Source organism: Octopus bimaculoides, chromosome 14 (assembly GCF_046866305.1).
Source record: "Octopus bimaculoides isolate indiv1 chromosome 14, ASM4686630v1, whole genome shotgun sequence".
Classification (NCBI taxonomy): domain Eukaryota; kingdom Metazoa; phylum Mollusca; class Cephalopoda; order Octopoda; family Octopodidae; genus Octopus; species Octopus bimaculoides.
In genome coordinates this window covers 16,079,218-16,097,246 of record NC_142941.1, presented here as the reverse complement: position 1 = coordinate 16,097,246, position 18,029 = coordinate 16,079,218, and the positions used below count along the sequence as shown (strand labels likewise).

Sequence of the window (18,029 nt, the reverse complement as noted above, 5' to 3'; positions counted from 1 at the left end):
CCAAACCTTCTGAGTCCTTTTACAGGGTTTAGAAAAACTGAAGGACCGCTGCAATAAGTGTGTGAATCTGAGAGGGGAATATGTTGAATAAAATCATAATTAACTCATCCTCCTGTATTTTCTTTTACCCAAAGCCAGGGATTTTTCAGTCTCTCATACACAGTATAATGAATTGAAAAGTTTCAATCAATTGAAATTAGAAATACAAAAATCTCCATGAAACCTCTACAAGATATAAAAGAAAAAGCAAGGAAGATAACTCCTATAATATCAGATTATCCAAATTTTAGGTAAATAAAAATAATATATATACAACTAGACTAATCTTTTCTTTTATACCAATGAGAATGAACAAATGAATGAATGAATGAACATATAGATGTTTCTGTTTATGTATGTCCACCTTATACACATATGCATATGCACGCACGCACGCACGCACGCGCACACACACACACACACACACACACACACACACACACACACACACACACACACACACACACACACACACACACACACACACACACACACACACACACACACACACACACACACACACACACACACACACACAAATATAATGTGTTTATGAAATTAAATTATAAAATATTGCAGTCCAAAATATAAATAACAATAACAAAGTCTGTACAATTTGTTTAGTTCAATTCTGCTCGCCTGATCAAGAAATATGAATTTTTTTGGTCTGTATAGGTTTTTCTACAGCACTAACAGTTAATGGCCACATCCCACCAAGTATGCCTGCCTGGATAGAAACGCCAATGGCTACAGCTAGTTCCGGCTCAACTGACGTATTTGGATCTTTGTTGAAATACTCTTTGATGAGATTCTGAACCTTTGGTATTCGAGTCGATCCACCAACCAAAACAACATCATGCACTTCTTGGCGATCCATTAGTACCGTTTTCAATACAGAATCAATAGGGTCCAGCACTTTCTTAAATAAGTCAGCATTGAGATTTTCAAAGTGTTGTCTCGTGACAGTAGTGTGGAATGTTGGTGATCCTTGAAAGGAGGTGATTTTCATGCTGATGTCTGTCGACAAACGGTCGGTCAGCTTCAATTTAGCTTCCTCTACTTGAAAGCGCAGTGTCTGTCTGTCTGTCTTGTCGACTAACTGTTTGTTGAACTGTTTACTGATCAAATCCAGCATGTGGTCAGTAAGACGTTGGTTAAAATCTTGTCCGCCTAAACGGTTATTACCTGAAAAGTATAGTAAAGAAAGGAAATATTTCTTTTGCAGAGCATTTGGTTCAGGTTTAAGTAATACAGACCCTAAAATTTAACCATCAAGTAGTAGTCCCTTGCACATTTACTACTTAAAATAGTCCATTTACCATTAAAATGTAGTTGCTTACATTTATATACCCAAATGTAATTTCTAACATTAACCCTTTAAATGTAATGCCCTACTCTTACATTTACCCTGCAAGTGTAGTCCTTTGTACTCACATTTACCCCACCAAAAGTAGTCTCTTGCACTCATATTTATCCCAAATGCAATCCCTCACACTTAGCCCTCAAATATAGTTCCTTAGACTTGTGCCATCTCACCCCAACTGTAGTACTTACATTCCCTCTCCAAATTGTAGTCCCTTACAGTCATATTGGCATCTTAGGTGTGATCCCGTAATCCTCTAGCATTCAAATTACTGTCACATGTAATGCTTATTCATTCACTTTGTTTTGAATTAATTATGCATTATTTCATAGCTATGAGATTTATATGATATTGTTTAATTTTAGAATTGTAGGATAGGTGTGAGGCCAAACGTAGCTGATCTGAACATAAAACAGAATATTTGGACCTAAAGGGTTAAAACAACTATCTATAGTTTACCATTTCAATAATTTACAGTTTTACCCTGTCACAGTCAGACAATTCTGTCAAATGTAATGCTTATTCATTGACATTGTTTCCGATTAATCCTTGTAGCTTTGAGATTTCAATCATGTGTTTGCATATTTTTGAAATGACATTATAGGATAGGAGTGAGATAGGATCTGGTTGGTTTAAATGCTAAAGGGTTAAATCAGGAGTTATCCTACTAAAATACAGTTGCATACAGCAACAATTTCACCAAAAATTTAGCCCCTTATATCAGCAGTTACCCCAAACGTACAGCTCTTTCCACAAACATCTACCAAGAAAGAGGAGGAGGATATGAAAAAATTATATAAACTTATATTATAAATCCTACTCAACACAATTTTTTTATGGATTAAACAGAGAAAAGTTAGTAGCCATGGCCTTTTATCCAGGGTATCCAAAACCGAGTTAGAAACAGATCTGGCCTTAATGCTTCCAACAGAATGGACTTGACCATTTGGCATATAAACCAGCCATATTTGGTCCAAATATTCTACCTGCTTTATGTTCAAATTAGCCAAATCCAGTCTCTCACACGTACCTACAATGTCATTCTAAAATAAACAATCACATCATTGAAATCTCAAAGCTACAAGACAATCCATAAGTAATTCAAAATAATGTGAATACATATATATATATAAGCACTACATTTAACAGAATGATCTGAATGTCAAAGAGCTAAACATACTCAAGGACCAGGAAGTGGTGTTGACCAGATAACAGTTTAAGTTTACCACCTAAGAATAGGTAAAGTCCATCATCAAGATTTTCTCTCAGTTTCCTTTTAATCAATTTCATTTACAAAGTTTGGATTAACAAGACTCTATGATGGTGAAAAATACTTGCTTAAAGAGCTGCAAACCTAGAACAAGAGAACTGCAAAGTGAACTTCTTAATCACAATGCTGAGAATTCCTGTGTTCTGTGATTAGCAGTTGAGTTTGAAGTAAGTATTAATGATTCTTACCAGCCATTGCGAGGGTCAAAAACATTCCCCCTTGCACATTGAGCAAGGAAACATCTAGCGTTCCACCACCTAAATCTACAACAATTATATAGCAAAGACTTGGTGCACTGTGGAAACCATAAGCCATAGCAGCAGCTGTAGGTTCATTGATTATCCGCATCACTTGAAGACCTGAAAGGGAGTGTATTTTGTCATTAGAAGGAAATACCGATAGAGAAAATACCACAACAGCAAGTAAAATATTCACACAGTAGAATGAAAGTGAGATGTTACATTGGAAAATGTATATTTTAACAAATAACCAGTGCTGGTTCCTCATCATTATCATTGTTTTAACTTCCACTTTTTCATGCTTACATGGGTTGGACAGAATTTATTGAGGCAGATTTATGATGACCTGATGCTCTTCCTGTCACCAACCCTCACCTGCTTCCAAACACAGTAACGTTTCCTCCATGGCCAGACATGTTTTCACAAAAAACTGAAAATGGAGAAGACTGCTTACTTGACAGTGACACTCATTTACAACTGTCACATAATGTCAAGACAAGGAGACATTAATACACATGACACACAAACAAACACAAAGGGTTTCTTTCAGTTTCTGTCGACAGAACACATTCACAATATTTTGGTTGACTCAAAGTTATAGTAGAAGTATTGCACTGATGAAGGAAATAAGTTCGAGTAATATAATTTGCACCTCTTTAATCCAGAAACGCGTCTGCAATTGATCAAGGCTGGGTAGATTCGTTATTTTTTCTTTTTTGCCTTTGTAGTTGCGAATATTGCTGTTTTGGGGAGTTGTATTTTGGTAGAGAAATAGTATAAAAAAAAAACAAGTATTGTTTTCAACAGTTAGATTTAATCTACATTAGGTAACATTTTCTCATTTTCTCTAAGTTGCCTTATGCTGCATAGATGGAAATTTAATTAGCAAATCTATACTAATCTATAGAGAGAGTGTTATCGATATCTCTATATCTATATCATCCCCTAACCATTCATCTGTTAGTTGTGGTTTAATAATTGACATGACTCCCATCACTATCACACATAGATAGGAACAGATAAACATGAAACTCATACATCCAACTTCTCTGCTCTTTTTTTAAGTTCCTATTATTATTTTTTCTCTGCACTGATAAGTACTTTGATATTTGCAAATTCTAAAATGAATTTCTATCTTTGTACAAAACGATTGTATGCATGAATAAATTTCTTACAACTTTTTAACATCTTATCTCCTCCATTTTTGACCGGGCGATATGCTTGAGAAGATCTGTTCTGTCAAATAAAACCAAAATTGTAGTTGTGGCCAGTGCCCCCTCACTGGCTCACATGCCAGTGGCATGTAAAAAGCACCATTTCAGCATGGTCGATGCCAGGTCTGCCTGACTGGCTCCCGTGCTGGTGGCACATAAAAAGCATCATCTGAACCGTAACCGATGACAGTGCCCCCTGACAGACTCCTGTGCCAATGGCACATAAAAAGCACTATCCGAACACAATTGATATCAGGTCTGCCTGGCTGGCTCCTGTGCCGGTCGCATGTAAAAAGCATTCATAACACTCTCGGAGTGGTTGGTGTTAGAAAGGGCATCCAGCTGTAGAAATATTACCAGCTCAGATTGGAGCCTGGTGCAGTTGCTGGCTTTCCAGACTTCAGTCAAACCATCAAACCCATACCAGCTTGGAAAATGGATGTCAAACAATGATAATACATATATATACATACGTATATATACATATACATATGTATATATACATATACATAGAAAAGCTGAACATTAGAAGCATCAGTTGTGGCGTGCAAGAGAGACGATTGCGCTGGTATGGACATGTGGTGAGACTGGATGAGGATAGCTGCGTGAAAAAGTGCCACACCCTAACAGTTGAGGGAACCCGTGGAAGAGGTAGGCCCAGGAAGACCTGGGCTGAGGTGGTGAGGCAAGACCTTCGTACATTGGGCCTCACCGAGGCGATGACTACGGACCGAGACCTTTGGAAATGTGCTGTGCGTGAGAAGACCAGGCAAGCCAAGTAAGATCGTTGCCAGTGCCCCTGGACTGGTTCTTGTGCGGGTGGCACATGAGATGCACCATTTTGAGCATGGCCATTGCCAGTACCGCCTGACTGGCTCCCGTAGGATTTTCGAGTGAGATCGTTGCCAGTGCCCCTGGACTGGCTTGTGCGGGTGGCACATAAAAGACACCATTTCGAGCGTGGCCGTTTTCGTGCGGGTGACACGTAAAAGCACCCACTACACTCTCTGAGTGGTTGGCGTTAGGAAGGGCATCCAGCTGTAGAAACTCTGCCAAATTAGACTGGAGCCTGGTGTTGCCATCCGGTTTCACCAGTCCTCAGTCAAATCGTCCAACCCATGCTAGCATGGAAAGCGGACGTTAAACGATGATGATGATGATGATATATATATATATATATATACATGTATGTATACATACACACACAAACACAGAGAAATATGCAAGAAACAAAATATACCAAGGAGATTTGCAGATTTTCTCGTGTAATTCCGCTGCATTTCATCAAATTCTGCTGGTACAGAGATGACAACTTTCTTAACAGCTACTGACAAGTTCCGGTCTGCAGCTGCAACTAGAGTTTGAAGAAGAATGCTGCTAATTTCTTCAGGTGTCTTGTATGTTAGGTTATTATTAACATTGATGTGGAACACAGGATGCTTGCCATTCCTTAAAGACATCTGAAAAACAAAATGGAGATGTTAAATCAGAAGAGATATAGTAAACATTTTACTTTTATGTTGGTAACTACATATCAGGGAATCATTTCATTTTTTTTCTTTATTTTAATTGGTATTTGTTGGCACTCTGTCGCTTACAACGTTGAGGGTTCCAGTTGATCCGATCAATGGAACAGCCTGCTCGTGAAATTAACGTGCAAGTGGCTGAGCACTTCACAGACACGTGTACCCTTAACGTAGTTCTCGGGGATATTCAGCGTGACACAGTATGACAAGGCTGACCCTTTGAATTACAGGCACAACAGAAACAGGAAGAAAGAGTGAGAGAAAGTTGTGGTGAAGGAGTACAGCAGGGTTCGCCACCATCCCCTGCCGGAGTCTCGTGGAGCTTTAGGTGTTTTCGCTCAATAAACACTCACAATGCTCGGTCTGGGAATCGAAACCGTGATCCTATGACCGCGAGTGCGCTGCCCTAACCACTGGGCCATTGCGCTGCCACTTTAATTGGTATAGGATTAAATAAGACACATACAAGAGGCAGATGGAAAGATGTGCAATAAAGGCAGTAAGATTCTCGGAAACAGGCAAGCAGACAAACAAATACAAAGATAGTAAAGCGAGCAGGCAAGCATGTAGACATACATAAGCACATATAAGGACAAGTAGAGGCGTTGTAAAAGAAAAACAAGGAGAAACATGTACAGTTGATCAGACGGTTGGAGATACACATACACTCACTAAAGAAGATAGATAGACAGATTAACATAACAAAAGAGATGACAGACTGCCAGTCTTAATGAGTACTATGGGTTTTGCTTTTTAAGAATTCTAGTTATGGAAAGAAGGAAATTCTTGACACTGAAGCCACTTCACAGCGTGTGCAACAAAAGAAGAAGAAATTTCATTTGAAGTGTTATACACAACAGAATAGATGCAGTTATCAATATGGTGATGCATTTTATTAGGTCTGGTTAGTACAGGTGTGGGTGTGTAGTAAGAAGTTTGCTTCCGAACCACAAAGTTCCAGGTTCAGTCTCACTGCTTGGTTGCTGAATGAGTGTTTTCTATGTTAGCTCCAGGCTGACTAAAGCCTTGAAAGAGTATTTAGCAGGTGGAAATTGAAAGAAGCCTATCATATGTATGTACGTGTGTGTGTGTCTGTGTACATGTTTATCCCACCAGATCACTTGATAACTGGTATTGCTTTATTTTTGTCTCCATAACATAGCACTTTGGCAAAAAAAAGACCAATAGACTAAGTACCAGATTTAATAAGTTACATGCTGAAATTTTGAAAAATATAAGAAGTATAAAAAAACACATTATTTATGAGATGACCCGATACATAGTGTCTTAGCTTGGTTTCTCGTATGGTTTCTATGTACATTTGAGTGAGGATGGCAATGTGTTGTATTTAATTGAAGTAGCTTTTAATTATGCTGGTTTTTATATTTAGTATTTTGGTATTTATTACCTCTGCCTTAGTGAAGGCAGCAGTATTGTTTCAGTCATGTTTGTTTGTTTGTCCGTGAACAAGATATCTCAAGAACCACTGGATAGATTCGAATGAAACTTTCAGGAATATTTGGCTTCATGACTGGCATGAACTGTTTAGATTTTGGGATCGATCTAGTACTGGACAAGGATTCTGGATTATTTTTCCTGTTTTTTTATTTAATTTTTGAAAGTGGCCACATTCGTTTTTAGCATTCTCGTTTATGAGAGCAGTTGAGTTTATTTTAGATATTCTCATTTGAAAAATCATCTCTGGCTAATCGTTGAGAGGATGTCGGTGTTGCCTTGGCAGAGGTTTGCGCTCTTTGAGTGCTCTTGTTTTTTATATTGTTAATATATAGTTCACACTCAGATAATATATCATTATAATTTTAAGACAGATTTAACAAGCCCATAATATATATCTTCCTAGTTGTTCTCAATCTCTCAACCTTGCATTATTTTTATCTCTGAGACTCAATTTTTTCAGGATAAACCTACCTGTTTCATAAGAAGTCTTGGTTCAATCTACCTATCCTCTACATATCTTTACACACATTTTGTGCCACTTTTACTTAACAAGCATTATTGTTCTATATCGTGTGCACTAAAACAACTCTGAAGCTTATTAATGAAATACAAACCAACGTCTCTGTTATATTCATCCTCAGTTTTCTTGCTGACTTGCATTTGTTCATCTGAATTATGTTGCACATCCAGCGAATAACAATTATTTATAAAGCCGTTGGTTTTGCTCTCCATGATTAACAACTATATAGCACCACATTTTTCATATACCCATACTGGGTGCAGGCATGACCCTTTAGCATTTAAGCCAGTCATATCCAGCCAAAATATTCTACTCATTTTATGTTCAAACTGGTCAAATCCAGTTTCTAACACCTGAATATTCAAACTGGTCAAATCCAGTTTCTAACACCTACCCAACAATCTCAAAGTAAGCAATCACATCAAGAAAATCTCAAAGCTACGAGATAATGCATGATTAATTCAAAACAATGAGGAAAAACAAGAATTACATTTGACAGAGTAATCTGAGTGATTAAGATGAGTTAAAAAGTTTTCATCTCAACTACATTGTTTCAGAATTGATCCAATTACTCAGTACCTCTAGCAAAAAACTTGTGAATGAAATATGAAATTTGGGAAATGAAAATTGTTTGGAAGCCAGTTGGAGAAAACATTAGGATTCTTTGGTGATAAACTCAATCCAGCTACCATTTTAAGATCACCATCTCATTATTGTGTGCCTTTAATGAATTCTACAATATTGCAAGAAATCAAATCTCTAGTCTAAGGAGAACTTTTACTCTTCTTCCAACAAGTCTCAAAGGCCCTGAAACATCATGGGACTTAGACACTTTTTCATCTGGTTAAAAAAATTAAATTTTAATCTGCAGAAGGTGAATAAAGATTTATATCTGAGACGATGTTACCAACAGCATTACCTGCAGAAACAATACTACTAAAGTAACACAATTTAGTGACTATCCAGCACACTAACTAAACCGTCCTGAGCTAGTCTCAAAAGTTAATTGTACCAATGCCTGTGGTTCCCCCTCTATCTAGCTAAGATTCTACTGAACTTAATTTTAATCTAACACAACAGGAAGACAAAATTTGTCTCAGTTACACAAGATTTAATTGTACAAACCTGAAATGGGTAGTGTTTCTGAATGTCAGCAAGTTCTTCAGGAGTAAAATGTCTCCCTATAAAGCGCTTGCTATCATAGATGGTATTCTTGGGGTTGTACTCTGCCTGGGCTACAGCATCGTAACCAACAAATACACCACTTTCACTAAAATAAAACAAAACTGTACAGATACAAAATTGGCAAACCAACTCATTTTTAATTTAGAAATGAAAAGATAAAATTTACTTTAAAAATAAAGTTTCCATTTTTATAATTTCTATTTACTTATCAATAAGCCCTTCAATTTTTCCAAATCTACAGTTGGTTATCGTAAACATTTTAACATGGAATTCTAATGTCATAGAATTGACACTTTCAAAACTTTCAAGAGTGCAGGCAAGGATCATACATTCACAATCACAATCACACATCATCATCATTTAACGTCTGCTTTCCATGCTAGCATGGGTTGGACGATTTGACTGAGGACTGGTGAACCAGATGGCTACACCTGGCTCCAATCTGATTTGGCAGAGTTTCAACAGATGGATGCCCTTCCTAACGCCAGCCACACGAAGGCCAGTCAGACAGTACAGGCAACGGCCATGCTCAAAATGGTGTATTTTACATGCCACCTGCACAGGAGCCAGTCCAGCGGTAATGGCAACGAACTCGCTTGAATGTCTTTTCACATGCCACTGGCACAAGTGCCAGGAAGGCGACCCTGGGCACAGGTGCCATCACGATTTCGCTTTCACTTGCCCCAACAGGTCTTTGCAAGCAGAGTTTCATGTCCATTGTTCACACAGAACATAAGTGCAGATGCATACATTTACACATATGCACACCCTAGCTCCACTACATATTTACACAACACACCACCTGATCCAGGAAACAAAACCACAATCCTGTGATCGTTTGCACCCACAACCACTAGGCCATGCAGCTTTACTATATATATGTGTGTGTGTTTCTGTTACGGGATAGACCTGTATTTGAGCATGATCATTACCAACGTCGCCCTCCAGGCACTTGTGCCAGTGGCACGTGAAAAGATATTTGAGCAAATTCGTTGCCAGTACCAGTAGACTGGCTCCTGTGCAGATGGCACGTAAAATACACCATTTTGAGCATGGCCGTTGCCAGTACCTCCTGACTGGCCTTCGTGCCAGTGGCACGTAAAAACACCCACTACACTCTCGGAGTGGTTGGCGTTAGGAAGGGCATCCAGCTGTAGAAACTCTGCCAAAACAGATTGGAGTCTGGTGTAGCCACCTGGTTCACCAGTCCTCAGTCAAATTGTCCAACCCATGCTAGCATGGAAAGCGGACGTTAAACTTTGATGATGATGATGATGATCCTCACATGACTGAAAGTGGACTATCGAATTTCAATAAATAAAGAACTGTGTGAACTATCAGGGGCAGTTGACAGTGTTGGTCTCTGCGTTAGTGCGACATGTGCTGGTTTAATACTGTACCTACATCCAAGTCGCACAGAGTGTGTTCTGTGTGAATATTTGGGTAATACTATTTTATACACGACATGTACACACACATCATAACAGTTTCTTTGTGTCTGTATTTTTTCCATTCACCATTTGACAACTGGTGTTAGTTTGTTTGTGTCCTCCTAACTTAGCGGCTCAGCAAAAAAGACTGACACAATAAGTACCAGACTTTAAAAAAAAAATTAAGTACAGCTGAGCTGTTTGACGAAAGCCCTTCAAGGCAGTGCCCCTAGCATGGCCACAGTCCAAAGTCTAAAACAAGTAAAAGGCATAACATAAAAGTGAAATAACCGCTAAAGAAACAAAGAACGAAAAGTCTTCTTACTTGAATGCTACAACACTTGGAATACACTGCTGTTCATTTTGGACAGACAAAATATCTACTCTTCCAGACACTGCATGGTACATTCCAATACAGGAGTAGGTTGTACCTTTTGAAGATAATAATGATGATGATAATAATAATAATAATAATAATAATAATAATAATAATAATAATAATGATGACAACAACAACAACAATAATAATGATTTCAAATTTTGGCACAAGGCCAGCAATTTCAGGGGAGGGGATGAGTCGAATGCATTGACCCCAGTAGTCAACTGATACTTATTTTATCAACTGAGAAAGAATGAAAGGCAAAGTTGACCTCAGTGGAATTTGAACTCAGAACGTAGCGGCTGATGAAATACTGCCAAGCATTTCGCCCAGCGTGCTATTGGTTCTGCCAGCTCGCTACCTTAAATGATAATGATAATAATAATAATAATAATCTTTTCTACTATAGGCACAAAGCCTGAAGTTTTGAGGGAAAAGACTAGTTAATTACATCGACCCCAGTGTTTCACTGGTACTTAATTTATCAACCCCAAAAGGATGGAAGGCCAAGTTGACCCCAGTAAAATTTGAGCTCAGAATGTAAAGACAGACAAAATGCTGTTAAGCATAACTTCTTTGTTTCAATCTTTTCTTGGTTTTGTATTAGTTTGACATCAATGTTGAAACACTTCAGATCACTGTCAACATTATCTGTCCTGCAGAAGCTCTTTGGACATATATATATATATATATATATATATATACATATATATATATATATATATGTGTGTGTGTGTGTGTGTGTGTGTGTGAGTGAGCAGACCAGCATCACCATCACCCTCACCATTTAGCTTTCATCAACATGTAATAAACAAGTGACTTCTGAAGGCAAAAGAGGATGAAGACCACCACAATGCTGAAGCAATAGAAACTAATTTGATCAATAGTTCAGCTTTAAAACTTCAGAGGTATAAAGTCTTACAGATATTTCTTCAGCAAAAAGGCAGTAAGCTGGCAGAATCGTTAGCACGTTGGGCGAAATGCTTAGTGGTATTTTGTCTGTTTTTACATTCTGGGTTCAAATTCCACCGAGGTTAACTCTGCCTTTCATCCTCTTGGGGTCAATAAACTAAGTACCAGTTGCATACTGGAATCAATCAATCGACCCCCCCCCACCCTCCGCCTCCCCAAAAATTTCAGGCCTTGTGCCTAGAGTAGAAAAGGACATTTCTTCAACAATGGTTACCAACTGAATATATTGTAACACCCAAAGCATTTTGTAGGCAATAGATTGAGGTGTTGCAAGATTGTAGGAAGCCGGTTTCTCAACCACATGGTTTTGGGTTCAGCCCCACTGCACAGCACCTTGAGCAAGTGTCTTCTGCTATAGCTTCAGGTCAACCAAAGCCTTGTGAGTGAATTTGGTAGTCAGAAGTTCTGTTGTGTGTATACATGTGTGTGTGAAAGTGCTTGTGCTTCTTTCAATACATCGGAAGGAAATGATATTTCTATGAGATACAAAAAATAATGAGGAGATTTTTATTTGAAATTCTTAAAAAAAAGTATTTGAATCTCAATAGGCAGAGAAAGGTATGTATATTCTTAAGGAATATACATGGCCTTTCATTCTTCTCACATCCTTGGGCACATAAAATGACCTGATCATCTTATCAGGGTGAATATTTCTTAATATTGAAATAGAATATTAAGATATAAATCTTTAAATATGAACATTACCAAAAGTATTACATCTGTGTCATACCAAAATCATTATATCTGTGCATGTGTGTAAGCACATCTGTTAGTGTCTTGATGTAGGTAGTGTGTGTGTGTGTGTGTGTGTGTGTGAAGCTTACATAGAGTATGCATTTGTGAAGTTTGTGTACACGTATTAAAGCTGAAATATGGAAAACATGTCGGTTTTCAACCTCATGATAGGTGACAGCTGATGTAATTAATTTGAAGTTAATCAAGCACCTATCACTAGGTTGATTAACTTCAAATTAATTACATCAGCTGTCACCGTTTTTTTGTAGTTTTCATCTTATTAAAGGTTTCTACCAATAATTCATATAAATACTTTTGAAATGAATACACATTTAGAAATTCATGAATATGCATTTAGAAAGATAGGCAAAGACAGGAAAATAAAGCATTTTTTTTTTTACCCAAGTCTATTCCAAGGATCTTTGGTACAGGAGGTGGCAGCAGATACTGAGCCAAATAACCAGCCAACAGCAATGCCAAGATGGAAGAACCTAAAAGAACAGAACAGAACAATGCATCGTGTATTAACACAGATAAGATATCTTAAACCTTTAGCATTCAGATTACTCTGTCAAATGTATTGCCTATTTACTCGCATTGGTTTGAATTAAATACGCATTATTTTGTAGTTTCAAGATTTCAATAGTGTGTTCGTATATTTTTAGAATGACATTGTAAGGTAAGAGTGAGAGGTTGGATCTGGTTAGTTTTGACATAAAACAGGTGGAATATTTGGGCCAGATTAAATAAACATGGGGCAGAGGTGAGAAAGCACAATACACAGGCTGCTGAGGTTGAATCATTTTATCTTTTACTGGTTTCAGTCAGTGGGACATGACCATGCTGGAGCACTGCGTTGGAGAGTTTCTAGTCAAACAGATCAACTGCAGTACTTATTTTATAAATCTGGTACTTTTCCTACTGGTCCCTTTGGCTAAACAACTAAGTTGCAGGGATATAAGCAAGCCAACACTAATTGTCAAGCAGTGGGGTGGGGACACACACACACACACATACATGTGTGTGTGTGTGTGAGAGAGAGAGTGAGTGTGTGTGTGTGTGTGTGTACATATGCACAGTAGGCTTCCACACAATTTTTGTCTATCAAGTTTACTCACAAGGCATTGGTTGGCCTGGAGCTATAGAGCAGAAGATACTTGCCCAAGGAGCAGTGAAGTGGGACTGAACCCGAAACCATGTGGTCGCAAAGTAAGCTTTTTACCTACACAGCCATGTACCTATCAATTAATGACACAGGTTATCCAAGATTGGAATGGTTGTTCACAGGTAGTCCCTTCTATCATGGTCATAATAAATATGATTGAAACAGGGCCATTGTGTGAGCACTTCTATTATAGTAGGACTTGAACTCAGCACTACAAGTTAGCAAAAACACTCACCAACTATACAAGGTCATGTTTGTTGATAGCAACAAACTGTACCCACTAAGTTTCCCATTTAGAAATAGATGGACTGAGACAGCAAGAATTGAGTATAGTGGTACCTCACAGTACCAGTTTAGTTCGTTCCATGACTGAGCTCATCTTACGATTTACTCAATTTACAAATCAATTTTCCCCATTGAAATTAACTAAAATATAATTAGTCCATTCCAGCTCCCAAAAACCACTCAAAAATAATTTTTGATGCATTTTAAAACAGAAGAGGTGTAGTTACAAGTAAAATGACAATTATAAAAAAGAGAATGCAAAAGAAACACGTAAACTGGTTTTATTAACTGAATTATCTTAATGGTGGGATGATTTGTTTGCTTGTACTGCAGATTTCCGCTTGTACTTCAAGACAAAAATTCGCTTGAGTCATGGCTCATACAGCAAATTACTTGTACAATGGGGCACTCATACTGTGAGGTTCTATTGTACTTTAGCATGAACACGTAGTGATATATCAAGGAGTATTAAGGCAGCAAGCTGACAGATTCATTACTACACCAGGCAAAACGTTTAGTGGCATTTCATCCATTTTTACATTCTAAGTTCATATTCCGTTGAGGTTGACTTTGCCTTTCAGCCTTTCACAGTCAATGAAATAAATACCAGTTGAGCATGGGCATAGTGGTTAAGAGCGCAAGCAACTAACCCCAAGATTCTGAGTTCGATTCCAGGCAGTGACCTGAATAATAATAACAACAACAACATCGAAAAATACCTTAGGAATGAGAACCCAGGTTCGAAATTTCCTCAAGACACCTGATGAAGGCTGGAGGGTATATCAGCCGAAACGTTGTGTTAACAACAAACAAGATGAGGACAAATATCCGTCAACTGTAAATAATGTAAAAATAACAGCACTACAAAATATTGATTTCAAATTCTGGCACAAGGCCAACAACTTCTGGGGAGAGGGAGGGAGCTAGTTGATTACATCAACCCCAATGCTCAACTGGTTCTTATTTTACTGACCCTGAAAGGATGAAAGGCAAAATGTTACTAAGTATTTTGCCTGGTGTGCTAATGATTCTGCCAGCTGACCACCTCTCAGAACTAGAAAAAATTAGTATGGTTAGCATAGAAGAAAGAGAATTAAAATGTAGGCATGTAGCTTGAATACATACCAACATACCGCATAAAATCAATAAATGCCCCTTAAGCTATTTAGTCAATGGAAAATCAGTGAATGCTTTTTATCTGTGGATAAAACTAAGTGGAATTGATTCCTGTTTAAACATTATCCATCAGAGAACTTGAGGAGCAGCCCATCAGAATTAGCTGAAGAAGTATGCATTAATTTCAGTACTCTTTCTTACAACTGTTAACTGCAGCTCTTCAAGATGTCTATTTTCAAGGAGAACTGAGCCACTAAAAGTTGTGTTATTTATCAAAAATGCAGTGTGAAATGATATACAAATTGTTAATGTTAGAACTCTGTCACCTTATCTAGCTGTGATTAGTACAAATACTAAATTAATTATCATCAAAAATTTGAATTCTCAGTTCAAACATCAAATTTCTCGAAGTTCATTGGAATCATTATGTTACTGTTCTTAGGCGATTGATTTGACTCATCTTAATCTTTGCCCATTTTAACACCACCATCTAACCTCTGGGTACCTTTACAAGAGTTAATTTTATTGTAAGCATTTAGGGTTAGATCTACTGCCTGAGAATACCCCACCAGTCTCAAAGGCTCTGAAAAGGGTCATAATTATGCACCATCCTCAGATGAAGATGGAAAAAAGGAAAAAAAATTACACAACTATTTCATTACACAACTACCTAATTATCAGAACTGAGGTTTCTTCAAACTTCCAATGAAGTTAGACATGTCAACTAATAACTGTACATGGGCCAACAAAGAGGCCTCAACTTTATTGTTGGAACTGCTACAAATAGTAGTCATATCTAAATAATATAAAACTAGTTGCTAGAGCATTCTAAAGCTACTTAACACATCTGATAATTAAAAACTTGGGAATATGTAACAGCTGTTCATGACAATTCATTTTTCCAAAGTGTTGGCCTCATAAACTACTACATTACAGGTCCAAGAAATATTTTCTTTCAATGTTATACAATACTATAGAAAAAGTCATCAGTGACTGAATACTCTCTTTAACTGTCTACAATGACAGTGTTTATGAACCTACAGTTACTAAGGGCTTCAGTAAATTTGGTTCGCTATCTTAGCACTTTTTCCTTGCTAGTTTGATTTAATAAACTACTAGAGCATTAATAGCGTTTTTGTTTTAATGTTATACTGCACCAAGTATATCTAGAAATTTTTTGCAACAAGTTATAAATATCATGTCTAATGTAAAATATCTTCATGGACAGCAAAAGCAGGTACTCAGATACTAATGTTATTTCAAAACAAAATTCAAACTAATGTGGCTTACCCTGCTATTTCTGTCTGCGAACATATTTTATATTAAAAAAAAAATACAGTTTTCGCAAGAGGAGTTAACTCCAAGATGAAAAATCTCAGAACTGATATGGAAACGAGAAAGAAAAAAGAAACAATAGGAACCTGAAAGAAAATAATATAAATTCTACTCTAGAGTTTAATGTTAATATTTATGTTGCAGGAGAAATATCAACACACATCGCCAAATGAGCTGTTTGTGTTTATAAATTCAACAGTTGTCAGTTGACAAACCAAGGGCTGTCAAAATATTCCGTCTGCTAAAACAGCCCACGCCTTCAGTTGTTGTCAGCTAGGAAACACGAAATTTTAAGCAGCCGAATGAAAACGCTCCAACGTATAAACGCAACCGATAATTAACGATTTTCAACATCAATCTATTTTTCTTTTCTTATATATATATATTTTAATTTATCAATCTATGATACTTCACTCTTGAAAATTCTGCTACTCAGTTCAACAAAGGTTGCCAATCTTTTAATCATTTAAATCAATTTTCTATATACATGTATATTCCCAAACCGCGCACTTTTAAACATTTACGTCTCGGTCTTTGCTAGCAGTATATGTTAACTGTAACCCTGTAGCTTAATGTAACATTAAGTTGTGAATTCGGATGAAATCATGTTTAGATGAATGATCAAACATGACCAAACCATGATCATCCTGTCTCTAAGTTATAAGATGTACAGGACTACATTATCCTGCTTACATTTTATTCTTATTTTTTATTATTGTTTAGTCCCAGTCATCCCCAATCAAAAGTATTCCACTTGTGACCATTCCGTAATTAAAATGAAATCCCAGTTTTCTTTCATTGTCTAGGTAAATAAGATGAAATATAAAATACATTAGACATTCGCATAGTAAAAGATATCGAAATAAATGTGTGTGTGTGTGTGTGGCTGTGTGGTAAGAAGTTTGCTTCCCAACCATATGGTTCCGGATTCACTCCCACCGTGTGGAACCTTGGGCAAGTGTCTTCTACTATAGCCTCGGGCCGACAAAAGCCTTGTGAGTGGATTTTGTAGATGGAAGCTAAAAGCTCGACGTGTGTGTGTGTCCCACCACCGCATGACAATTGCTATTGGTGCGTTTACGTCCCCGTAACTTAGCGGTTCGGCAAAACAGCCTATGGAATAAGTACCAGGCTTTAAGAAGAAAAGTATTGGGGTCGATTCATTCGATTAAAAATTCTTCAAGGCATGGCCACGGCCTAATGACTGAAACAAGTAAAAGATAAAAGATATATATATAAACTGAAATAACGAAATTTGATAACGATAAGAACTAAACAGTATTACATTTAAGTAGGTAAACGCGTCCAGCTTATCAATAATAACCATATGGGAATTGAGAATTTAATCACAAGTACAATTAGTAATATCCACAATATCTTAGTGTATCCTACCAAGGCTTTATAAAAGATACGTTTGGGAGCAAAATAAAGCCGTTGTGTGGAAAAATCCTGTTGGTGTCGTCATCGTTAAAGATAAAAGAAATAATTCATTCCTTTGCCGGATTCTGATCTGAGAGCGATAAGCCAGGAATTATATCCAATATCTCTCATTTCTTTGTTAATATTAGGTATATTACTTTAACGAATGAAAAAAAAGTTACAAAATATAATTGTCAGATAAATATATAAAGCCATTACTTACCTAAAATTACGAATCCAACTCCCATCTTAGCTCCAAGTCACAGGTAGTGGGAGAAGAAATAAAATTTAGAAACCGGTTGTTGACAAGATTGATTCAACAGGGAAATACACGTGTTAATTACAGCGATCCTAGCGGGTCATATTTACTACTAAGGGG

General features: G+C 37.2%; 1 protein-coding gene across 1 annotated transcript; it reads right to left on the bottom strand.

Annotated features, from left to right (window-relative positions):
- Positions 1-270: 270 nt before the first annotated feature.
- On the bottom strand, positions 271-18,012 carry LOC106873173 (heat shock 70 kDa protein 13). Its single transcript, XM_014920402.3, has 7 exons — positions 17,874-18,012; positions 12,732-12,821; positions 10,570-10,675; positions 8,755-8,899; positions 5,366-5,585; positions 2,861-3,031; positions 271-1,224 (listed from the first exon to the last, which is right to left on the bottom strand). The coding sequence occupies exons 1-7, from the start codon at positions 17,896-17,898 to the stop codon at positions 683-685; spliced, it is 1,299 nt and encodes a 432-aa protein (XP_014775888.1). The 5' UTR covers positions 17,899-18,012; the 3' UTR covers positions 271-682.
- Positions 18,013-18,029: the final 17 nt, after the last annotated feature.

Bases quoted from the DNA above. Each gene is read 5' to 3' on its own strand.
- LOC106873173 (XM_014920402.3), bottom strand. From the start codon at position 17,898: ATGGGAGTTGGATTCGTAATTTTAG. The intron at 8,900-10,569 runs GTAAGAAGACTT...GTTTTATTTTAG, and splicing joins CCAAGTGTTGTAGCATTCAA to TGAAAGTGGTGTATTTGTTG. The intron at 5,586-8,754 runs GTTTGTACAATT...TTTGTTTTTCAG, and splicing joins AGAAACACTACCCATTTCAG to ATGTCTTTAAGGAATGGCAA.